Below are 26700 nucleotides of genomic sequence, written 5' to 3' on the forward strand. Positions count from 1 at the left end.
CAAGACCGTTCAGATGCGATCTCTAACTTTTTCTTCTTTAAATTTCTAGACATAATCTGTTGAGTAATACGAGAAAAACGTGGCGAGATGACGGGATGAATTCCTTACATTTCCAACTCCTTTCCCGAGAGAAAATCCAACTTTTCACTAACATCACGGTGGACATTGGTGAAGCTCCGGTGATGCCGACCGAGGCGAGCCGGTGGAGGTTATTTTAGACCTTGGTCAGCACTGCACTAATAGAAGCTGATGAGGCCGTGGGTCCCTATGTGGCCCCGAAAGAGGTGTAAGACCAAGAGTGGACCCTCGGCCTGTCTCCTCACTCGTCCCTGGGCCTGTATTTCCCACTGTTGCCAGTAGAGGTCACTGTGTGGACTGTAAGATGCTGGAATGAAGGGATCGACCAGAGGACGATTAGGGACTTATCGGTACTGTGTGATTTGTGTTATTTGTTTTTATCTGAAATGAGGCAGTTTATATGAATTATTCTCATATTTGACTTACTTTTACTCAATAGTCATATTTTATATAAAGGAAAAAAAAAAAGTGTCCTTTAAATCACCGTGCGCCTTATACCTTCTGGCACCGGCCCTTACCAAGATTTACATAGTAACTCCCTTTAAGGGATGCTAGAAAATCTTATTTATATTTTTGGGGCATGAATGATTTCAATACAATAAATGGAGTCATAGTCGCCTTACTTCATATCCCTCCCAGTGGATCCTTCGCTGGTCTTAATGGAAGCTATATCTGTACAATTCGGAAGTCAAAAGGGGCGGCTGCAGCGGCCAGGTGACTAGAAGAGCGCACTGATGAGGTTTCCGTGATGACACCTGACCGCTGCAACCAATCAAAGGCTTCAGCGGTCCTGTTCGCTCCCAAACAGAGCTGGTCATAGTTTCCAAAGCTGCCTGTACTGGATCCACCGTGGTGCTGAAAAGTGAGTATGCCTCGGTTTATTATTAAAAAAAAATATATATATACAGTGGGGGGAAAAAAGTATTTAGTCAGCCCCCAATTGTGCAAGTTCTCCCACTTATAAAGATGAGCGGCCTGTAACTGACATCATAGGCAGACCACAACTATGAGAGTCAACATGAGAAAACAAATCCAGAAAATCCCCTTTGTCTGATTTGGAAGATTTATTTTGCAAATTATGGTGGAAAATCAGTATTTGATCACCTAAAAACATGCAAGATTTCTGGCTCACACAGACCTGTAACTTCTTCTTTGAGAGGCTCCTCTGTCCTCCACTCATTACCTGTAGTAATGGCTCCTGTTTGACCTTGTTATCAGTATAGAAGACCCCTGTCCACAGTCACACTCCAAACTCCACTATGGTGAAGACCACAACTATGAGAGTCACAATGAGAAAACAAATCCAGGAAATAATCTTGTCTGATTTGGAAGATTTATTTTGCAAATTATGGTGGAAAATCAGTATTTGATCACCTAAAAACATGTAAGATCTCTGGCTCTCACAATATCACTGCTCTAGAGGAGATCTGCATGGAGGAATGGGCCAACATACCACAAACAGTGTGTGCCAATCTGGTGAAGACTTACAGAAAACATTTGACCGCTGTCATTGCCAGCAAAGGAAATATAGCAAAATATTCAGATGAACTTTTGTTAGTGACCAAATACTGATTTTCCACCATAATTTGCAAGATAAATCTTCCAAATCAGACAAGATTATTTCCTGGATTTGTTTTCTCATTGTGACTCTCATAGTTTTGGTCTTCACCATAGTGGAGTTTGGAGTGTGACTGTGGACAGGGGTCTTCTATACTGATAACAAGGTCAAACTGGAGCCATTACTACAGGTAATGAGTGGAGGACAGAGGAGCCTCTCAAAGAAGAAGTTACCCGTCTGTGAGAGCCAGAAATCTTGCATATTTTTAGGTGATCAAATATGGATTTTTCCACCATAATTTTCAAAATAAATCTTACAAAATCAGACAAGGTGATTTTCTGGATTTGTTTTCTCATTTTGACTCTCATAGTTGTGGTCTACCTATGATGTCAGTTACAGGCCTCTCATCTTTATAAGTGGGAGAACTTGCACAATTGGTCGCTGACTAAATACTTTTTTCCCCACTGTATATATCTATCCGTGCCTTTAAAAAAAAAGAAAGATTCAGTGTTGAACAACTCTTTTAATATATCATTATGTCATGGAGCTCTTTTTCTAACATAGAGCTCAAGGACAATAGTAAAAATTTCTCATACCAGCCATCACCACTAGAGGGAGTTCACTTTATAATTATAACCAGTATGCAGTGAGCTCCCCCTAGTGGTGGCTGCAGGCAGCAAGAATATTATTTTTTTTCTAGTGACTACCTAGGGGAATTGTATCAGAAAAACAAAGTTCCTGCTGCATAAAAAAAAAAAATTAAATTATTCTAGGCAGAACACTGGACCTAAAATGGGATGTTAAGCAAATGTGAAGAACTCTTTTAAAATTTGTGTGTTGAGACAAAGTCTGTGACTGGACCCTCTAGAAACATTGAAGGGGGGGGGGGTTCAGTTTTGACTCATCCATAGATTTCTAGAACTCCCATTAGTTTCACAGGGATCAGCTGCCGGACCCCCGCTACATGACATGCTATAATGGACCAGTTCAGTGTTTTCACCTCCTCGTATTCTGATGCCTCGCAGTATAAAATAAAAGCATTAATAATCGAGGTAGGATATATTGGTTATAGCTGTAGAGCGGTGACCCCAATGGTGGCAGCCAATGATGCAAGTGGTTCTCGATATATATAATTTTTTATTTTACAGCCCGACGTGCCTTTATAATTCCGTCGTTAGGTCTTCGGCTCCATTTTTTTTTAGAATAAATCTCTATTCTTACATGACCTCCTTAATGTAATGCGTGGATTCACGTTGTAGCCGCTCACTCCCGTTGATCTGCGGTTCTGCGTTACAGTCCTGTTTTTGCTGTGACGTTGTCGTATTATTATATTGTCCGGATGTTGATATTTATTGTGAAATAATAAAACAAAAATATGTATTTTCTACTGATGGTTTTATAACGATTTTGTTCTTGTTCCGATAGGGGAATGCACGCAGCAATGCGAGTCACGGTGGGGGTACAACGCGTTTTCAGCCTTCTGCTAGAGCTATAGACTCTCCGGGTAGCTCCGGCGGAAGGCTGTATGGTAGACATGAGCAGTTCCTTGTATCCTGGCCCCCGGGGAAGCTAAAAGCGCACTCGCCACATGCTGTCACTCCACATAAATGTGTATTTTTTTTTGGAACTAATCTAAAAGTTCTTGTTCTCCTGAATCCGCCGTTGTTTTTTTATTTTGTTGCTGCTCCTCTCCCTTCCTGAGATTATGGCTCCCTATTTTGCTGCATATAAATCTAGTCTTCTTATCCAACTGGGTGTGGTTGTCAAGAAGATGCTCACAGAAGGGTATAAATATATAAAACCAGGCCAACTTGGCAAAAAAAGAAGACGATTTATATACCGCGAAGAGGAAGCCGTATCTCAAAACCAGAGAGGTGCAGGAACAAAAAGAAAAACAGCGCCTTGTTCAGGAGAAAAAGCGGCATTTACTTTAAGAAAATGAGGTTTAAGAGTCTCGTTCTCTTTAAATCGTGGAGCGTCAGTTTCTGAACTTCAGAATAAAGCTAATAAGTAGCAGCCTCTGATATGGGGATATTGGCTCTAAGGCTGTGTTGCCCACGTTGCATTTTTTTATGCGTTTTTTGCCGCAGCGGAAACGCATTCCCATGCAATCCTATGGGATTCCGCAGTTGCTGTGCCCATAGCGGTAAAATCCGCAGCATGTTCATTATATCTGCGGAATCGTGGCGATTCCACCACCATAGGATTGCATTTAAAGCTCACTTTACGCATGTGGCTATGCCCACCATGTGTAAAATGAGCGCTTCATGTGGGGAGTACCCGGGTCTGGAGGAGAGGAGACTCTCCTCCAGGCCCTGGGTGCAATATCCCTGTAAAAAATAATAAAATAAAAAAATAAGGCTATACTTACCTTCTGATGGCCCCCGGAGTCCTCCGGCTCTCAGCGGTGCACGCGGCGGCTTCCGTTCCGAAGGATGCTTTGCGCGATCAACCTGGGATGACGTCGATGTCATGCAACCGTGACTTCAAAAAAGTCCTTTGCGCAAAGCATCCCTGGGAACGGAACGTACCGGGAGCGCTGCTGAGATCGGGGGACGTCCGAAGGTAAGAATAACCAGATTTTATTTTATTATTTTTAACATTCTATCTTTTACTATTGATGCTGCATAGGCAGCATTATCAGTAAAAAGTTGGTCACATTTGTCAAGCACCTGTCAATCACGTTTCCAAGCGATGCTTCAAATCACTTGTAAAAGCCAAGCATTCTGCAAGCTAAAAACGCTTTGCAGGAAAACACATGCGAATTCCGCATACTTTTTACCCGCGGCAGGGAGTGGCGGAAATGCTGCAGACATTTCTGCAACGTGGGTGCATAGCCTAAGACCTCCCAGAGTCTGAACATTGTCTGGCATTCTGCTGAAAAGGACTATTGGGAGGAGCCTGTGAGGAGAGTCATGCCGGCCAATCAACATTGCAGAGAACACTCTTGCTGATGCCGATTTACTGAGAACAGCTGCAGACAGTGGCTCACAGTTCTCTATGCAAAAATTCTATTTCAGTTGGAAACCAGATATAACATTGTCTGAACGAGGCCCAAGAGTTGCGATCAGGAGGGGAAGCCTGTTTAGCTGCACGTAAGTGTCAGGGTCCGCAACCATTCATTATACACAGGTAAAAGGTCTGGAATTGTATTATAGTAGTTATATTCTTGTACATAGGAGCAGTATTATAGTAGTTATATTATTGTACATAGGGGCAGTATTATAGTAGTTATATTCTTGTACATAGGGGCAGTATTATAGTAGTTATATTATTGTACATAGGGGCAGTATTATAGTAGTTATATTATTGTACATAGGGGCAGTATTATAGTAGTTATATTCTTGTACATAGGGGCAGTATTATAGTAGTTATATTCTTGTACATAGGAGCAGTATTATAGTAGTTATATTCTTGTACATAGGGGCAGGATTCTAGTAGTTATATTCTTGTACATAGGGAGCAGTATTATAGTAGTTATATTCTTGTACATAGGGAGCAGTATTATAGTAGTTATATTCTTGTACATAGGAGCAGTATTATAGTAGTTATATTCTTGTACATAGGGAGCAGTATTATAGTAGTTATATTCTTGTACATAGGGAGCAGTATTATAGTAGTTATATTCTTGTACATAGGGGGCAGTATTATAGTAGTTATATTCTTGTACATAGGGGCAGTATTATAGTAGTTATATTCTTGTACATAGGGAGCAGTATTATAGTAGTTATATTCTTGTACATAGGGAGCAGTATTATAGTAGTTATATTCTTGTACATAGGGGGCAGTATTATAGTAGTTATATTCTTGTACATAGGGAGCAGTATTATAGTAGTTATATTCTTGTACATAGGAGCAGTATTATAGTAGTTATATTCTTGTACATAGGGAGCAGTATTATAGTAGTTATATTCTTGTACATAGGGAGCAGTATTATAGTAGTTATATTCTTGTACATAGGGGGCAGTATTATAGTAGTTATATTCTTGTACATAGGGGCAGTATTATAGTAGTTATATTCTTGTACATAGGGAGCAGTATTATAGTAGTTATATTCTTGTACATAGGGAGCAGTATTATAGTAGTTATATTCTTGTACATAGGGGGCAGTATTATAGTAGTTATATTCTTGTACATAGGGGCAGTATTATAGTAGTTATATTCTTGTACATAGGGAGCAGTATTATAGTAGTTATATTCTTGTACATAGGAGCAGTATTATAGTAGTTATATTCTTGTACATAGGGAGCAGTATTATAGTAGTTATATTCTTGTACATAGGGGGCAGTATTATAGTAGTTATATTCTTGTACATAGGGGCAGTATTATAGTAGTTATATTCTTGTACATAGGGGCAGTATTATAGTAGTTATATTCTTGTACATAGGAGCAGTATTATAGTAGTTCTATTCTTGTACATAGGAGCAGTATTATAGTAGTTATATTCTTGTACATAGGGGCAGGATTCTAGTAGTTATATTCTTGTACATAGAGGGGCAGTATTATAGTAGTTATATTCTTGTACATAGGGGCAGTATTATAGTAGTTATATTCTTGTACATAGGAGCAGTATTATAGTAGTTATATTCTTGTACATAGGGGCAGTATTATAGTAGTTATATTCTTGTACATAGAGGCAGTATTATAATAGTTATATTCTTGTACATAGGGCAGTATTATAGTAGTTATATTCTTGTACATAGGGGCAGTATTATAGTAGTTATATTCTTGTACATAGGGGCAGGATTATAGTAGTTATATTCTTGTACATAGGGGCAGGATTCTAGTAGTTATATTCTTGTACATAGAGGGGCAGTATTATAGTAGTTATATTCTTGTATATAGGGGCAGTATTATAGTAGTTATATTCTTGTACATAGGGGCAGGATTCTAGTAGTTATATTCTTGTACATAGAGGGGCAGTATTATAGTAGTTATATTCTTGTATATAGGGGCAGTATTATAGTAGTTATATTCTTGTACATAGGGGCAGTATTATTATAGTCACTTTGAAAGCTGGAAAGTGCCCAGTCTTTATTTCATATCATTATTTTCATTCCCATTAGAGGAACACTACCCCTTAGGCTATATTCTCACATCAATGCGACATGTCTGTGTGATGTCCATTTTTTTTTTTTCTCGGACAACTCAAACCTATAGAGCTTTTTGGATCTATACATGTGGATCCCCGTGTATGACATCAATGAGGCCGTGTCTGCAGATCAGACTTTGCCATTTAAGTCTATGGGGATCTAGGACACACAAGTCGTACTATTTCCAATTCTCCCTCATTTTACATGTGTCGCACAGATCTGTTACTGATACATTTGAATAAAAACATGTGACCTTCTAGGAATCTTTTTATTGGCTTGGGAACAAAAACTTTCAGTAACAAAAAACTAAATGAGATTAAAAAAAAATTGGATGTAACCAGATGGACTCTTGAGAAAAAGCGGCCCATTTCTCCTGCATGTGAAAATTGACATAAATGCACAGATGGAGAGGAAGAGGAGGAATAGACCTAGAGTCGGCATTGGGGCATCCATGGTTTTACCACAGTGACTATGTACTTAATCCTATCCTTTATATTCATTGTGGTGTTCACAAATGTGATACTAAATACAATGGCACACCTCCCTTCATTGTTCCATCCCAATGGTCAGTCCTCTCTCTGGAAGTATAAGTAGACAGTGTAGCACCCAAACCTTTACCTGTAGCGCAGGTCATCATATCACTATTGAGATTGTGAATATTTTCTCATGTTTTCTCGTTATCCCATTTATCTCTCATTCCTCTGGTTTCGATTTATTATCTATTTATCCCGTTTATCTCTTATTTTCGATTTATTATCCATTTGGATTTTAATGGTTATTTTTTTGTGTTTCGTTTCTTTTCCCCACAGTCTTGCCTGTTTCAATTAGTTAATTATTTCTCCTGTGTGTTGTTTAATTGCACCTGTGTATTTAAGACCGGAGTTTGGTCACTTTCAAGTAAGCGTGGTAAAGAACAACCGTGTGCGAAACGCGTCGCTTGCTCCGGTTCCTGTCCATTATACTTTTATTTTTTTTTTTTTTTTATGGAGTAAAGATTACTTTATTACCAGAAGCCGGAACATTTCCTCCAGTTGGATTATAGATCTGTCACGCAGTCACTCCTCACCCCCCCAAATACAAAGAGAAAAGGGAGAACAGACAAAACAAAATGGCAGAAAACAGCCTTTGTTTTCCAAATCCAAAGAAAAAAATATATATATTTTCCAAAATGACCGCATATTTACAGTAATTATTATTATTATTTTTTTTACAAGAAAAAAAAGTCATAAATAAACGAGTGTGAGAACATCGGAGTAACACAAATCTGGAATGTGATTTTTCTCTAAATATTCGTCTTGTCGTACAAACATCCGTCTAAATAAAGCTTTGATTGTTCTACAGTAAGAAAGTTATAAGTCACGGCTCGGGTGGGCAGTGCTGGGGTCTTCGGGCCCAGTTGTACTGTAAACGATCCTAGATGTCGGACATCTTGGTACTTATTACTGAGGCGGTACGAGACTCGCCCCCTCACGTTACCATTAGTCCGGCGACTGCGCTCATTTCAGCAGTCGATACGTTAATAGTTAACGGCGTCATCGGGTGACGTTCGCGGTGGTCCCTGGCCCGCCACAGGTGAGTGCGGTTTTCCGATATCAACGGTGATGTTGATGTACAGAGGTTCGTGTTCGATGGACAGCAGCTTGTAGGAGCAGGAGTTCAGTCCGTCCGTCTTCCACACCTTCATCGTTTTCTTGAGTAGCTGCCCCCTGCGAGAAATATTGTATATAAATACAGATTATAACACACGCATGTAATGGTCCTGCTGCCACCGCTGGGGGGTAATCTGTAGATGGTCCCTATTGACCTGTACGCAGCTGCGTTTCACATCGCCGCCTCGTGATATCTTTTCAATTATGTATATGGAAGATAGGAGAGAATAGTTTGAATTGTGTTATTTCAGAAGTGTATGGCGGTATTACATTACAACATGCGGCACTATATCTTTGCAGTGTATGGTGGTAGATGAACTCTATAGCAGTTACTTAGCCACAGTATGGCACAGTTATTTGGGCACTGTACTGAATGGCACTACTATTTTTGCACTGTACTGTATGTGCTTTATATATTGGCACTATATAGAATCATTATTTGTACACGGTATGACGGAACACTATTGTATTAAAAGGTCACCACCAAGCAATCAATATGCAGGAATTTTTGAGAATGAGGTGATGACTCTTTTTCCACCAATTTAATCATGTACACAATTGTGGTGACCTCTTGTGAGCTTCTGCAGCAAGTTTTCCCTGCCGTCCCTGACACTGTAAATCCTTTCTCCCCTCTCCATGCTATTGAGATTTGCATAGAACAACCCCCTCCCTGCTGTTATCTCTAAAGCTCCGTTCAGACTTCCATAGTCTGAGCCTTTTCACACATACATTAGGTTTGGTGTCTGAAAAATACAAGGAAGGGACAGAAGGCGACTATTTACACGGCTCATGGAAAAGCGTTGTACTCAAACAGCAGGACGAGCGATAAGTACTGTGCTGTGCATTTGTTTTAGGCAAGTATACATACTGTAATACACAGGAGATGCCCAGGTTATACCAGCTGTACAGTACATATATACAGTAATTATATACAGGAGATACCCAGGTTATACCAACTGTACATATATAATTATATACAGGAGATACCCAGGTTATACCAGCTGTAAGTATATACACTACCATTCCAAAGTTTAGGGTCACTTGGAAATGTCTTTATTTTTAAAAGAAAAGCACAGTTTTTTCCAATGAAGCTAACATTAAATGATTCAGAAATACACTCTATACATTGTTAATGTGGTAAATGACTATTCTAGCTGCAGACGTCTGGTTTGTAATGCAATATCTTCATAGGTGTATAGAGGTCTATTTCCAGCAACCATCACTCCAGTGTTCTTATGGTACTTTGTGTTTGCTAACTGTGTAAGAAGGCTAATGGATGGTTAGAATACCCTTGAAAACCCTTGTGCAAGTATGTTAGCACAGCTGAAAACAGTTTGGCTGATTAGAGAACCTATAAACCTGACCTTCCTTTGAGCTAGTTGAGAATTTGTAGCATTACATTTGTTGGTTCCATAAAACTCTCAAAATGGCCAGAAATAATGAACTTTCATGTGAAACTCGACAGTCTATTCTTGTTCTTAGAAATGAAGGCTATTCCATGCGAGAAATTGCCAAGAAACTGAAGATTTCCTACAACGGTGTGTCCTACTCCCTTCAGAGGAGAGCACAAACAGGCTCTAACCAGAGTAGAAAGAGAAGTGGGAGGCTCCGCTGCACAACTGAGCAACAAGACAAGTACATTAGAGTCTGCAGTGTGAGAAATCGACGCCTCACAGGTCCTCAACTGGCAGCTTCATTAAATAGTACACGCAAAACGCCAGTGTCAACGTCTACAGTGAAGAGGCGACTCCGGGATGCCGGCCTTCAGGGCAGAGTGGCAAAGAAAAAGCCATATCTGAGACTGGCTAATAAAAGGAAAAGATTAATATGGGCAGAAGTACACAGACATTGGACAGAAGAAGATTGGAAAAAAGTGTTATGGACAGAAGAATCCAAGTTTGAGGTGTTTGGATCACACAGAAGAACATTTGTGAGACGCAGAACAACTGAAAAGTTGCTGGAAGAGTTCCTGATGCCATCTGTCAAGCATGGTGGAGGTAATGTGATGGTCTGGGGTTCCTTTGGTGCTGGTAAAGTGGGAGATTTGTACAAGGTAAAAGGGATTTTGAATAAGGAAGGCTATCACTCCATTTTGCATCGCCATACCATACCCTGTGAACAGCGCGTGATTGGAGCCAGTTTCATCCTACAACAGGACAATGACCCAAAGCCACCTCCAAATTATGGAAGAACTATTTAGGGAAAAAGCAGCAGCTGGTATCTATCTGTAATGGAGCGGCCAGCACAGTCTCCAGATCTCAGCCCCATTCAGCTGTTGTGGGAGCAGCTTGACCGTATGGTGCAAAAAAGTGCCCATCAGCCAAACCGACTTGTGTGAGGGGCTTCTGGAAGCACGGGGGGAAATGTCTCCAGATGACCTCCGCAAATTAACTGCTAGAATGCCAAAGGTCTGCAATGCTGGAATTGCTGCAAAAGAGCATTCTATGACGAAAGCAAAGTTTGAAGGAGAAAATTATTATTTCACATAAAAATCTTTTTTACGAACCTTGTCAATGTCTGGACTAGATTTTACATTCATTTGGCAAATCATTGGATTAATAAAAGTATGAGATTTCATGGAAAAAACGAAGCATCATTTCTCCTTGCGGAGAGTGACATGTTAAGCATGTCGACATGGAGACTTAAAGCTGCAATGCTCCTCTGGGAAATATGCAAATTGTCTCTTCAGAGAGAGAACTCTTAATACCACCGATATTGAGATTCTGGTTTGGCTTTTATTCTAAGTCATGTGACAAGGCTCGATAAAGGTTCGATAGTGACTGTTAGGATTGCAACTTCCAATAGGTGGCGATAGAAAACACAAAATTGTCTGGGTGACCCTAAACTATGGAACCATAGTGTAATAATATACAGGAGATACCCAGGTGATATCAGCTGTACATATCATTATATATTGGATGTATAACTGATAAACTCACCTTTCCTTGTTGACTTCATTCCCTGAATCTCTGGTATGAAAAATCATGGTGTATCTGGCTATTTCAGGTGGAGGCCGAACTACCGACATCTTTCCAAATTGCACCCTGGAATTATGTAAGTAGATACATGAGCAGAGGAACTGTAAATTACAACACTATTACAGTAGATATGTTCATAGGAGCAGTATTATAGTAGTTATATTCTTGTACATAGGGGCAGTATTATAGTCGTTATATTCTTGTACATAGGAGCAGTATTATAGTAGTTATATTCTTGTACATAGGAGTAGCATTATAGTAGTTATATTCTTGTACATAGGAGCAGTATTATAGTAGTTATATTCTTGTACATAGGGGCAGTATTATAGTAGTTATATTCTTGTACATAGGGGCAGTATTATAGTAGTTATATTCTTGTACATAGGGGCAGTATTATAGTAGTTATATTCTTGTACATAGGGGCAGTATTATAGTAGTTATATTCTTGTACATAGGGGCAGTATTATAGTAGTTATATTCTTGTACATAGGAGCAGTATATAGTAGTTATATTCTTGTACATAGGAGCAGTATTATAGTAGTTATATTCTTGTACATAGGGGCAGCATTATAGTAGTTATATTCTTGTACATAGGGGCAGCATTATAGTAGTTATATTCTTGTACATATGAGCAGTATTATAGTAGTTATATTCTTGTATATAGGGGCAGTATTATAGTAGTTATATTCTTGTACATAGGAGCAGGATTATAGTAGTTATATTCTTGTACATAGGGAGCAGTATTATACTAGTTATATTCTTGTACATAGGGGCAGCATTATAGTAGTTATATTCTTGTACATAGGGGCAGCATTATAGTAGTTATATTCTTGTACATAGGAGCAGTATTATAGTAGTTATATTCTTGTACATAGGAGCAGTATTATAGTAGTTATATTCTTGTACATAGGGAGCAGTATTATAGTAGTTATATTCTTGCACATAGGGGCAGTATTATAGTAGTTATATTCTTGCACATAGGGGCAGTATTATAGTAGTTATACTCTTGTACATAGGAGCAGTATTATGGTAGTTATATTCTTGCACATAGGGGCAGTATTATAGTAGTTATATTCTTGTACATAGGAGCAGTATTATGGTAGTTATATTCTTGTACATAGGGGCAGTATTATAGTAGTTATATTCTTGTACATAGGGGCAGTATTATAGTAGTTATATTCTTGTATATATGAGCAGTATTATAGTAGATATATTATTGTACATAGGGGCAGTATTATAGTAGTTATATTCTTGTACATAGGGGCAGTATTATAGTAGTTATATTCTTGTACATAGGAGCAGTATTATAGTAGTTATACTCTTGTACATAGGAGCAGTATTATGGTAGTTATATTCTTGTACATAGGAGCAGTATGATAGGAGTTATATTCTTGTACATAGGGGCAGTATTATAGTAGTTATATTCTTGTACATAGGAGCAGTATTATAGTAGTTATATTCTTGTACATAGGGGCAGTATTATAGTAGTTATATTCTTGTACATAGGAGCAGTATTATAGTAGTTATATTCTTGTACATATAGGCAGTGTTGTAGTAGATATATTATTGTACATAGGTGCAGTATTATAGTAGTTATATTCTTGTACATAGGGGCAGTATTATAGTAGTTATATTCTTGTACATAGGAGCAGTATTATTTATATCTACATATTTTGTCTAAGGGGTACTTCCGTCTTTCTGTCCGCAACTTCCGTAACGGAAATCTCGCATCGCTGATTGGTCGCGGCAGCCATGACAGGCAGCTGGCGAGACCAATCAGCGACGAGCACAGTTCAATTAGTCCCTACCTACTCCCCTGCAGTCAGCGCCCGGCGCCCGCATACTCCCCTCCAGTCACCGCTAACACAGGGTTAATGCCAGCGGTAACGGACCGCGTTATGCCGCGGGTAACGCACTGCTATTAACCCTGTGTGTCCCCAACTTTTTACTATTGATGCTGCCTATGCAGCATCAATAGTAAAAAGATGTAATGTTAAAAATAATTAAAAAAACTCTGCTATACTCGCCCTCCGTAGTCCGCCCAGTCACGCGTGGCTGCCGCCATCTTCCGTTCCCAGAGATGCATTGCGAAATTACCCAGAAGACTTAGCGGTCTCGCTGGCCGGCTTTTATCTGCGCTTGCCCTTTTGGCGCCACGGGAGTGATTCAGAAATGCTTCAGGTACATTTTGCATTTAATGTGGTCTTGCTTGGCACAGAGAATATAAAAAACGTAGAGTAGGAATGTCCCCATCTGAGAAAGCCGTGACGTGGCGGCTCAAAGAATTGATCAATTGTTTGCTAAATGTCTGTTTAAAGTACAGTTAGAAATTAATATGCGCACATGCACTTTATGTATTGCGTGCTGATCATAGGCAGCGCTGACTTCTTGTCTTTTTTTTTTTTTACTATAATACTGCTCCCTATATACAAGAATATAACTACTACTAGATGGTGGCCCGATTCTAACGCATTGGATATTCTAGAACAGGGGTCCCCAACTCCAGTCCTCAAGGCCCACCAACAGGTCATGTTTTCAGGATTTCCTTTGCATTGCACAGGTGATGCAATTATTACCTGGGCAAGACTAAGGAAATCCTGAAAACATGACCTGTTGGTGGGCCTTGAGGACTGGAGTTGGGGACCCCTGTTCTAGAATATGCATGTCCACGTAGTATATTGCCCAGCCACGTAGTATATTGCCCAGCCACGTAGTATATAGCACAGCCCACGGAGTATATCACACTGCCTATGTAGTATACAGCACAGAGCCACGCGGTGTGCAACAGCCCACGTAGTATACAGCAGTGTGGGCACCATATCCCTGTTAAAAAAAAAATAATTAAAATAAAAAAAAAGTTATATATTCACCTCTTGGGGTCCAGCGGAGCTCCAGCGATACGCGCGCGGCTGCCGCCATCTTCCGTTCCCAGGATGCATTGCGAAATTACCCAGATGACTTAGCGGTCTCGCGAGGCTGCTAAGTCTTCTGGGTAATTTCGCAATGCATCGCCGCAAACGGAAAATGGCGGCCGGCGCGAGCAGCTCAGTGGACAACGGAGGGTGAGTATAGCAGGTTTTATTGTTTTTTTCATTATTTTTAACATTACATTTTTTTACTATTGATGCCGCTTAGGCAGCATCAATAGTAAAAAGTTGGGGACACACAGGGTTAATAGAGGCGGTAACGGAGTGCGTTACCCGCGGCATAACGCAGTCCGTTACCGCCGGCATTAACCCTGTGTTAGCGGTGACCGGAGGGGAGTATACGGGCGACAGGCACTGACTGCGGGGAGTAAGGAGCGGCCATTTTCTTCCGGACTGTGCCCATTGCTGTTTTGCAGCGACCAATCAGCGACTTGGATTTCCATGATAGACAGAGGCCGCGACCAATGAATATCCGTGACAGACAGACGGAAGTGACCCTTAGACAAATATATATATATATATATATATTTATATATATTAGTACTGCCCCCACGTACAAGAATATAACTACTATAATACTGCCCCTATGTACAAGAATATAACTACTATAATACTGCCCTTATGTACAAGAATATAACTACTATAATACTGCCCTTATGTACAAGAATATAACTACTATAATACTGCTCCTATGTACAAGAATATAACTACTATAATACTGCTCTTATGTACAAGAATATAACTACTATAATACTGCCCCTATGTACAAGAATATAACTACTATAATACTGCTCCTATGTACAAGAATATAACTACTATAATACTGCTCCTATGTACAAGAATATAACTACTATAATACTGCTCCTCTGTACAAGAATATAACTACTATAATACTGCTCCTATGTACAAGAATATAACTACTATAATACTGCTCCTCTGTACAAGAATATAACTACTATAATACTGCTCCTATGTACAAGAATATAACTACTATAATACTGCTCCTATGTACAAGAATATAACTACTATAATACTGCTCCTCTATACAAGAATATAACTACTATAATACTGCTCCTATGTACAAGAATATAACTACTATAATACTGCCCCTATGTACAATAATATAACTACTATAATACTGCTCCTCTATACAAGAATATAACTACTATAATACTGCTCCTATGTACAAGAATATAACTGCTATAATACTGCCAGCAGAAAAAAAATCCTGCACTCCTGAAGTGGATGAAAACTGAATAAAAAAGACCTTTTATTTTCCAAAAATTAAAATACAATTCAGCTGAAGAAAATGTCAATCTGACGGTTTTAAACGTAAAATGCGCTCTTAGTTATTAGCGGGGTAGTGGATGCAGAGTGTACGGCGATGTCCTCGTTGAGCTGAGAGGCGCGATGTGGGTCGGTGACGGGGTGATAGCCCCTCGCTTGTGTCTATGCTCACTAGTTCTGCATATTGCGGGAGACACAGGTGATCACATGATTTCGGCGTTGCTTCATTTTTACAAATATGCATCCAATCGTTCCCCAGTCGTACAGATAAGCGTAGGGTCTTTCAGTTTCTGAGGCGCGATCCTTCAGGATTTCCACCCCACAGAAGTGGCCATACGCGGCACCAAGCCTGCAAGTGCTCAGACATCATATCAAGCCTTGTCTCAATTTACATAACCACGCCCTTTATCTTTAGGGGTACGCCCACAAATATGGATAGCCCCGCCTCCATTGCTAGCACAGACTACGCAGCTCTTACAGCGCCGCCTTGTTTCTTCAGGGGGACTAGACTCCTGTTTAAACGGGGCCACTCCCATTTGACTATGTACAGAACTTTATCTTCTCTGTTCACAGAAAGTTGCATTAATAATCCCTTAGTTAGCAGAGTTGTAGGGACTTTACCTGTAGCGCAGGTCGTCGTCCTCTCCGCCCCAGCCCCAGTAGTTGTTGGAATAGCCGTTCACCTTGGCAATCTGCTTCTTGGTCATAGCAGTGACGCCTCCGAAGTATCCCTTATACTTCAACCTAAAGGAAGAATGAAAGTAGAGGAGACAATCCACTTAGTAAGAACAAGCATAAAATTGTCTAACAGAAGGAGCTCTGCTGTGCTGATACAGAGCTCCGAATCCTCTGCAGAGAAGCATGTTCTTGCTACTATCGTTCCCCACATAATGATGAAACTGCTCTTTGCCCACATACAGGTCTAATGCGTCAAGGAACTGTCCCAATTCTGACACGGTTTACTTTACCATCCATTCTATTAGAAGATATAGTTCTTCTTCATTGACACTCTGCCAGCACTATAGGTACTGGAGCTTCCTTGTCTCCCTTCCCAGCATGTGTTGCTCCTACCACTGTCCAAATGCTTGTTTGACAAGAATTTAAACCCCCCTGTATACACTTTTACATACAGAGAAGCAGAGACAAAAACCCACTACTTCCTTTTTTGTAGAGGGACAAAAACCCGCCCCCTACTTAGAAGGACAAGGATCCAGCCCCATTTTCTATAGAGGGATGAAGATCCACCCACACTGCCTCTAGAGATACAAAGATCCACCTCCAGTTTCTGCATAAACACCCACCCCCACTTCCTGTTCTGAGATTAAATCTGACACATCTTCATGAAGAGAAACAAAGACATGTCCTCACTTGCAGTAGAGACAAAGACCTCCACTTCCTGTAGAGACAAAGATCCACCCCACTTCCTGTAGAGACAAAGCCCTCCACTTCCTGTAGAGACAAAGATCCACCCCCACTTCCTGTAGACAAAAACCCACCTTCACTTCCTGTAGAGAGACTAGACCCACCCCAGTTCCTGTAGAAAGATTCACCCCCACTTCCTGTAGAGACAAAGACCTCCACTTCCAGCAGAGACAAATACTTCCAGTTCCTGTAGTGACAAAGACCTCCACTTCCTGTAGAGACCAGATTCACCCCACTTCCTGTAGAAAGAGAAAGACCCACCCCCACTTCCTGTAGAGACAAAGATTCACCCCCACTTCCTGTAGACAAAAAGCCACCTTCACTTCCTATAAAGAGAACCCTCCTAATTCCTGTAGAGAGACTAGACCCACCCCACTTCCTGTAGAAAGACCTGCCCCACTTTCTGTAGAGACAAAGACCTCCACTTCCAGGAGAGACAAATACTTCCACTTCCTGTAGTGACAGACCTCTACTTCCTGTAGAGACCAGATTCACCCCACTTCCTGTAGAAAGACACAGACCCGCCCCTCTTCCTGTAGAGACAAAGACCTCCACTTCCAGCAGATACAAATACTTCCACTTCCTGTAGAGACAAAGATCTCCACTTCCTGTAGACAAAAACCCACCTTCACTTCCTGTAGAGACAAAGATTCACCCCCACTTCCTGTAGACAAAAAGCCACCTTCACTTCCTATAAAGAGAACCCTCCTAATTCCTGTAGAGAGACTAGACCCACCCCACTTCCTGTAGAAAGACCTGCCCCACTTTCTGTAGAGACAAAGACCTCCACTTCCAGGAGAGACAAATACTTCCACTTCCTGTAGTGACAGACCTCTACTTCCTGTAGAGACCAGATTCACCCCACTTCCTGTAGAAAGACACAGACCCGCCCCACTTCCTGTAGAGACAAAGATCTCCACTTCCTGTAGACAAAAACCCACCTTCACTTCCTGTAGAGACAAAGATCTCCACTTCCTGTAGACAAAAACCCACCTTCACTTCCTGTAGAGACAACCCTCCTAATTCCTGTAGAGACTAGACCCACTCCACTTCCTGTAGAAAGATTCACCGCCACTTCCTGTTGAGACAAAGATTCACCCCCAATTCCTGTAGACAAAAAGCCACTTTCACTTCCTGTAAAGAGAACCCTCGTAATTCCTGTAGAGAGACTAGACCCACCCCACTTCCAGCAGACAAAGACCTGCCTTCATGTCCTGTAAAGACAACCCTCCCAATTCCTGTAGAGACTAGACCCGCCCACTTTCTAAAGAAAGACCCTCCCCCACTTCCTGTAGAGACAGAGACCTACCCTCACTCCTTGAAGAGACAATGACCAGCCGTAACTTCCTGTAGAGACCCCCCCTCACTTCCTTAATCCATCTTGGTGGCTATGCTTCTAGAAGTGGATTCCACTTGACAGCAGGCTGCACCAGTAAGTTGCATGGATACAGACACCAATTGGATAGCACGTTGGGTTCATTTTTTTGTGAAAATACTTGATAATGTTGTTAGTAATTGCTTTCGCCATCAGATGAGCCGAAAGTTTATGAAAGACAAAAACAATCTGAATAAACTTAACCCCTTCATGACCTTGGGATTTTTCGTTTTTCCGTGTTCGTTTTTCGCTCCCCTCCTTCCCAGAGCCATAACTTTTTTATTTTTCCGTCAATTTGGCCATGTGAGGGCTTATTTTTTGCGGGACGAGTTGTACTTTTTGAACGACATCATTGGTTTTAGCATGTCGTGTACTAGAAAACGGGAAAAAAATTCCAAGTGCGGTGAAATTGCAAAAAAAGTGCAATCCCACACTTGTTTTTTGCTTGGCTTTTTTGCTAGGTTCACTAAATGCTAAAACTGACCTGACATTATGATTCTCCAGGTCAGTACGAGTTCATAGACACCTAACATGACTAGGTTATTTTTTACCTAAGTGGTGAAAAAAAATTCCAAACTTTGCTAAAAAAAAAAAAAAAAAATTTGTGCCATTTTCCGATACTCGTAGCGTCTCCATTTTTCGTGATCTGGGGTCGGTTGAGGGCTTATTTTTTGCGTGCCGAGATGACGTTTTTAATGATAGCATTTTGGTGCAGATACGTTCTTTTGATCGCCCGTTATTGCATTTTAATGCAATGTCGCGGCGACCAAAAAAAGTAATTCTGGAGTTTCTAATTTTTTTCTCGCTACGCAGTTTAGCGATCAGGTTAATGCTTTTTTTAATTGATCAGGCGATTCTGAACGCGGTGATACCAAAAATGTGTAGATTTGTTTTTTTAATTGATTTATTTTGATTGGGGCGAAAGGGGGGTGATTTAAACTTTTATATTTTTTTTTATTTTTTTCACTTTTTTGTAACTTTTTTTTTTTTTTTACTTTTGCCATGCTTCAATAGCCTCCATGGGAGACTAGAAGCAGGCACAACCCGATCGCCTCTGCTACATAGCAGCAATCTGCTGATCGCTGCTATGTAGCAGAAATGGAGGTGTGCTGTGAGCGCCGACCACAGGGTGGCGCTCACAGCCACCGGCGATCAGTAACCATAGAGGTCTCAAGGACCTCTATGGTTACAATGGAGACGCATCGCCGACCCCCGATCATGTGACGGGGGTCGGCGATGACGTCATTTCTGGCCGCCCGGCCGGAAGCGGTAGTTAAATGCCGCTGTCTGCGTTTGACAGCGGCATTTAACTAGTTAATAGGCGCGGGCAGATCGCGATTCTGCCCGCGCCTATTACGGGCACATGTCAGCTGTTCAAAACAGCTGACATGTCCCGGCTTTGGTGCGGGCTCACCGCGGAGCCCGCATCATAGAGGGGCTTCTGACCTCTGACGTACTATCCCGTCCGAGGTCAGAAAGGGGTTAATATCTGGCTACTTGCATCTATCAGTAAAGGGAGCTGACTGCATACGGTGCATACATTGGACTCAATAATAAACCAGTATGCAGCAAGCTCCCCCTAGTGGTGGCTTCAGGCAGGAAGAGTTTATCATTTTGCTTTCTTTTTAAAGGGAATTTGGAGCTTGATACGAGAAAAACTGATCGCTGACTGCTATAAAGATTATCATGAAATCTATTAGATATTATTCTATATAAAGTGGGGAAAATAATTACTTGATACACTGCAGATTTTGCGGTTTTTCCACCTACAAAGAATGGAGATGTCTGTAATGTTTTATCATAGGCACACTTCAACGATGAAAGGAAAAATCTTTAATGGCTCTGTGCTGTATACTCCGTCGCTGGGCAATCTACTACGTGGCTGGGCAATATACTACGTGGACATGCATATTCTAGAATACCCGATGCGTTAGAATCGGGCCACCATCTAGTAATCACATAAATCAACAGATACCAAGAGGAGTGAGGGCTCTGCTGCTCGCAAGCTTACAATCTGAGGAAATAGTAAAGGTGATGATGACACGAAAGGTTTATGATAACAATTGCTTTCATTGTTCTGAGCTGCCATAGTGTAAGAAATCAGGTGTTCATGTAATGCTGCAGGAGCCGGGCTATTAAATGCACAAAGCGTGACAGAACATGATACGAGGGACCTGGTTATGAAGAAAAATTTGATTAGGCAAGATAGGGATAGTTAGATAAATGTGTTGAGGCGGTAGGCCAGTCTGGAGAAATGCGTTTTTAGGGCACGCTTTAAACTGTGAGCATTGGGGATTAATCGCATTATCCTGGGTAGTGCATTCCAAAGAATCAGCGCAGCACCTGAGAAGTCTTAGAGACGGGAGTGGGAGGTTCTGATTATTGAGGATGTTAATCTTAGGTCATTAGCAGAACGGAGGGCACGGGTAGGGTGGTAGACTGAGACCAGGGAGGAGATGTAGGGTGGAGCTGAACCGTGGAGTGTTTTGTGGGTGAGAGTGATAAGTTTATATTGAACTCTGGAGTTTATGGGTAACCAGTGTAATGACTGGCACAGAGTGGAGGCATCAGTGTAACAGTTGGTGAGGAATATGATCCTGGCTGCAGCATTCAGGACAGATTGGAGCGGGGAGAGTTTAGTAAGAGGGAGGCCGATTAGTAGAGAGTTACAATAGTCCAGATGAGAATGAATAAGTGAGACAGTAAGAGTCGTCAGTAGGAAAAGAGATCTTGCACGGAGTCCCAGACTGAGGAAGGTTGGGAGTCATCTTGTGTTTCTTCCATTTCCTAATACTTGTGCCAACAGTTGTTTCCTTCTCACCAAGCTGCTTGCCTATTGTCCTTTAGTCCATCCCAGCCTTGTGCGGATCTTCAATTTTGTCCCCGGTGTCCTTAGACAGCTCTTTGGTCTTGGCCATGGTGGAGAGGTTGGAGTGTGATTGAGTGTGTGGACAGGTGTCTTTTATGCAGGTAACAAGGTCAAATTAATCCAGGTAATGAGCGCAGAGTAGGAGGCTTCTTACAGAAAAACTAACAGGTCTGTGAGGCAGAATTCTTGCTGGTGGGTCGCTCATCAAATACTGATTTCATGCAATAAAATGCTATTTAATTATGTAACAATCCTACAATGTGATTTTCTGGATTTTTTTTTAGATTCTGTCTCTCACAGGCGAAGTGTACCTACGATAAAAATTACAGATCTCTCCGTTTCTTTGTAGGTGGGAAAACTGCAAAATCAGCAGCGGATCAAATACTTATTTTCCCCATTGTATGTGACGTGCTTTTGTTTTAACTTTACCGTTACCGATTGTGTAGAATGGAAACCGTCAGTATCAGCGCAGATACACATCTATTTTACATTCCAACCTGTGCGCTAAAACTTTGTGGTTTTTTTTTTTTTAACTTATACAATGACTCCAATTATCAAGACCAAGTTTCTTGTTGTTTTTTTTTTAACCATCTGGTGACACAACGATACACGAAGTTTCACTAGAAAGCAGGACTCCTGACACATGAGAATCTGCGGAGACGTTTCCTCCTTACTTGTATCCGGTGGCGTTGCGGCCCACCACCATGTGTTTGGGTTCACTGTCACAGAGGTAACTGTTAAAGTCGTTCTCCGGGACCAGATCCACGTCGTGGAATATAAAGCAGTCCCAATTCTCCTCTTTTAATGCCTCCAAGTACCCAATATTCAGCAGCTTGGCTCTGTTAAAGGTGACACCTCCAGCCTGCAGGACACAAAAAAAAGACATAAAATATAAATTAAACCTCCCTGCAGTCCCTGCTTGTTCGGCATCTTCACAGAGCTAGTTACGGTGATTTGCATTCTGGAAAGCGTCATCTTTTTATTATTTTCCCCAGTAACAACCAACATAATTGCTGGCAGTTCACACCTGATGAATGACGTAAATGGCGTAGTCCAGCTGCTGCCTCTGGAGGAACGGATGGAGGTTATAAAGTAGGTACATGAGGTGCTTCTCCCGATTCCGGTGCGGGATCAGAATGGCTACTCTCTGCTGGGCTCTGCAGTCCTCTGGTTGGTAATATCCATTGCTCACCATAGGAAACTTCTTTTCCACATTCGCTAGAGTGAGGTTGGGCGGAAATGTCAGCGGCACAACCCCCTCTGTAATTTAAGAAAGAAATAAAATATATTTATTATTATGCTTTGCTTATATGGCACTAACACATTCCGCAGCGCTTTACACGCATTATCATCGCTGTCCCCAATGGGGCTCACAATCTACATTCCCTATCAGTATGTCTGTGGAATGTGGGAAGAAACCGGAGAACCCGGAGGAAACCCACGCAAACGCCGGGAGAACATACAAACTCCTTGCAGATGTTGTCCTTGTTGGGATTTGAACCCAGGACCCCAGCGCTGCAAGGCTGCTGTGCTAACCACTGAGCCACCATGCTGCCCATAAACTATATATATATATATATATATATATATATATATATATATATATATATATATATATATATATATATATATATATATATATATATATATATATATATATATATATATATATATATATATATATATATATATATATATATATATACACATACACACAGTACAGACCAAAGGTTTGGATACACCTCATTTAAAGATTTTTCTGTATTTTCATGACTATGACAATTGTAAATTCACACTGAAGGCATCAAACCTATGAATTAACACGTGGAATTATAGAATTAACAAAAAAGTGTGAAACAACTGAAATGATGTCTTATATTCTAGGTTCTTCACGGTAGCCACCTTTTGCTTTGATGACTGCTTTGCACGCTCTTGGCATTCTCTTGATGAGCTTCTAGAGGTAGTCACCGGAATGGTCTTCCAACAATCGTGAAGGAGTTCCCAGAGATGCTTAGCACTTGTTGGCCCTTGTGCCTTCACTCTGCGTCCAGCTCACCCCAAACCATCTCGATTGGGTTCAGGTCTGGTGACTGGAGGCCAGGTCATCTGGCGTAGCACCCCATCACTCTCCTTCTTGGTCTAATAGCCCTTACACAGCCTGGAAGTGTGTTTGGGGTCACTGTCCTGTTGAAAAATAAATGATGGTCCAACTAAACGCAAACCGGATGGAATAGCATGCCGCTGCAAGATGCTGTGGTAGCCATGCTGGTTCAGTATGACTTCAATTTTGAATAAATCCCCAACAGTGTCACCAGCAAAGCCCCCCCACACCATCACACCTCCTCCTCCATGCTTCACGATAGGAACCAGGCATGTAGCGTCCATCCGTTCACCTTTTCTGCGTCGCACAAAGACACGGTGGTTGGAACCAAAGATCTCAAAGTTGGACTCATCAGACCAAAGCACAGATTTCCACTGGTCTAATGTCCATTCCTTGTGTTCTTTAGCCCAAACAAGTCTCTTCTGCTTGTTGCCTGTCCTTAGCACTGGTTTCCTAGCAGCTATTGTACCATGAAGGCCTGCTGCACAAAGTCTCCTCTTAACAGTTGTTGTAGAGATGTGTCTGCTGCTAGAACTCTGTGGCATTGACCTGGTCTCTAATCTGAGCTGCTGTTAACCTGCGATTTCTGAGGCTGGTGACTCGGATAAACTTATCCTCAGAAGCAGAGGTGACTCTTGGTCTTCCTTTCCTGGGGCGGTCCTCACATGAGACAGTTTCTTTATAGCGCTTGATGGTTTTTGCCACTGCACTTGGGGACACTTTCAAAGTTTTCCCAATTTTTCGGACTGACTGACCTTCATTTCTTAAAGTAATGATGGCCACTCATTTTTCTTTACTTAGAATTTGTATTATGGCAAGAAAAAAGCAGCTAACAGTCTATTCAGTAGGACTATCAGCTGTGTATCCACCAGACTTCTGCACAACACAACTGATGGTCCCAACCCCATTTATAAGGCAATAAATCCCACTTATTAAACCTGACAGGGCACACCTGTGAAGTGAAAACCATTCCAGGTGACTACCTCTTGAAGCTCATCAAGAGAATGCCAAGAGTGTGCAAAGCAGTCATCAAAGCAAAAGGTGGCTACTTTGAAGAACCTAGAATATAAGACATAACTTCAGTTGTTTCACACTTTTTTGTCAAGTATATAATTCCACTTGTTATTTCATAGTTTTGATGCCTTCAGTGTGAATGTACAATTTTCATAATCATGAAAATACAGAGAAATCTTTAAATGAGAATGTGTCCAAACTTTTGGTCTGTACTGTATATGCAGCGCCCCAGGGTCCTGGTCGTTGCAGTAATGTCGTTCTTCCACCAGGGGGAGTGATGTTACGTCTGATGGCAATAAAGGAGATCTCTTAGGCTATGTTCACACTCTGCAGATTCCACTGCGGATTTTTCCGCAGCAGAATTGCAAAATCCGCAGTGAAAACCCATCGCGGTTTTTACTGCGGATTTATCGCGGTTTTTACTGCGTTTTCTTCTGCGGATTTTCATCTGCAGTTTTCTATTGGAGCAGGTGAAAATCCGCAGAAAAGAAGTGACATGCTGCGGAATGTAATCCGCAGCGTTTCCGCGCGGATTTTTCTGCAGCATGTGCACAGCGTTTTTTGTTTCCCATAGGTTTACATTGAAATGTAAACTCATGGGAAACTGCTGCGGATCCGCAGCGGTCAAATCCGCTGCGGATCCGCAGCAAAATCCGCAAAGTGTGAATATAGCCTTTACCAGGTATCACAAACCACACAACACACTTCACACTCCAGTCCACCAGGGGGAACTATGCTCCTATCTAGTAGGGCACTCATCACAGTTGGGTAAAACTGGTGGCTTGGATAGGAAGTTAGAGCAGAGGTGTCAAACTGCATTCCTCAAGGGCCGCAAACAGGTCATGTTTTCAGGATTTCCTTGTACTGCACAGGTGATAATTTAATCACCTACACACTTAATGATTACAGCACCTTGTGCAATTCTAAGGAAATCCTGAAAACATGACCTGTTTGCGGCCCTTGAGGAATGCAGTTTGACACCTCTGAGTTAGAGAGAAGCTGACTGAACTTCACCCAGGCAGCACCTGTCAGGCAGACAGGGGAAAGGAGGAACATGAAACAGCTGCAGATAGAGTGGTCCCTGACAGGGGTGGGATTCTGTCAGAGGCCTAGATAGAAGGTTACGGAGCTGCGCCTGCCCCACGTGCGGCAGCATCCTAAGAAAGGACACAAAGGGAATTGCGTTGCTGAGAGTGAGAAACGAAGTCATAGCACAAGGAGAGGAATCCAGAGGGAGTTCTGCCCTGCAATAGGCTGCCTCCCTCTGAGGCGCAGAAGCCGGTAGCCAGAACACCGAGGGTGTAAGGAACTCTATGCTTTACTTCAGAGACTGGCAGGACAGTTAATTCCACGTTAGCTGCCCGATCTTACACCCAGGAGGCACGGTGGCAACTTGTGGGGGCTGGGGCGTCTCTAGGGTCCCTGTAAAAAGCCTCAGGCCATCAGTCATACGGGTTTGTCCTATCCATACCATCTGGGGGACAGAGAGAGAGAGAGAGAGAGAGACATAACACCGAGAACACCAACATCAATTGTGAGGAACCTACCGAGAAGCTCAGCAGGGAGAGACTACAACACTCAGGCGCTAGAGGAAGGCTACAGATTTCCACCTGGATAAGGGGACTCTGGATTTGCCTTCAGACCGGCGGGACCCTGCCTACCCTGTGATCTGATGCTCTGGACTGTGGACGCTGAAGCCTTCAGTAAAGGTAAAGAGACTGCAACCTTGTGTCCTCGTTCTTCACTGCGCCTTACAACATCCACCATTCACCAGCTATACTCTGGGAAGCCCTGGGGATACACTTCACCTGTGGGAAGGTATACCATCTAGCTGCCACATAACATCACCCCAGCAGACCCTTAAGCAGCGTCGGTGACCCTGACCGAATACCACAGGTGGCGTCACGAACATTATTCTATAAACTTTCGTCCTTTTATTGGACGCCCCTCAAAGGGCCACGGACCGGGTCAGGCCACCGTGACATCCCTGACGAGAACCGAAGGGCCCGGTACTGAGTACCCCAGTGCCCTGACGTGTGGACGATCCAACTTTTGGCGTCACGAACAGGATCTATTTAAGCCTGAAAAATCGGGTCATGTGCACCTAAGAACTGTGCCAGAATCGTATTTGAACTGTTTGTACTGAAAGACTGTGTATCGCCATTTGCCGCCAAAATCGCCGCCATTGCAGTGCCACGAGGAGTGCAGGAGAAGGGCGTGGCGTTGTGGGCGGAAACGAACTGAGAAGCGCAAAAAATAATGGATGCCCAGTCTAAATATCTTTGCACCTTGAGGACGTGTCCGTCAGCAGCCAAGATCCACCTCCTGATCCTCAATGGCGGGCGGAGA

The 26700-nt window shown here is 41.9% G+C and overlaps 2 protein-coding genes across 9 annotated transcripts in view; one reads left to right on the forward strand and one right to left on the reverse strand.

Moving 5' to 3' along the window:
- LOC138672522 (beta-1,4-galactosyltransferase 3-like) overlaps positions 1-3027 on the forward strand; it is a 68342-nt gene extending 65315 nt beyond the window's left edge. Inside the window, exon 7 of the mRNA XM_069760575.1 lies at positions 50-3027. Coding sequence (XP_069616676.1) covers positions 50-218 — 169 coding nt within the window. The 3' untranslated portion in view covers positions 219-3027. The remainder of the gene's footprint in view (positions 1-49) is intronic.
- Positions 3028-7868: 4841 nt separating this feature from the next.
- B4GALT4 (beta-1,4-galactosyltransferase 4) overlaps positions 7869-26700 on the reverse strand; it is a 107306-nt gene continuing 88474 nt past the window's right edge. For all 8 annotated transcript variants that reach the window (XM_069760577.1, XM_069760578.1, XM_069760583.1 and 5 more), the window contains 5 exons: positions 22264-22496; positions 21911-22098; positions 16192-16314; positions 11318-11422; positions 7869-8435 (listed from right to left, as the gene is read on the reverse strand). In XM_069760577.1, coding sequence (XP_069616678.1) covers positions 8246-8435; positions 11318-11422; positions 16192-16314; positions 21911-22098; positions 22264-22496 — 839 coding nt within the window. In that variant the 3' untranslated portion in view covers positions 7869-8245. The remainder of the gene's footprint in view (positions 8436-11317; positions 11423-16191; positions 16315-21910; positions 22099-22263; positions 22497-26700) is intronic.

This window comes from Ranitomeya imitator, chromosome 3 (genome assembly GCF_032444005.1).
Source record: "Ranitomeya imitator isolate aRanImi1 chromosome 3, aRanImi1.pri, whole genome shotgun sequence".
NCBI classification, from domain to species: domain Eukaryota; kingdom Metazoa; phylum Chordata; class Amphibia; order Anura; family Dendrobatidae; genus Ranitomeya; species Ranitomeya imitator.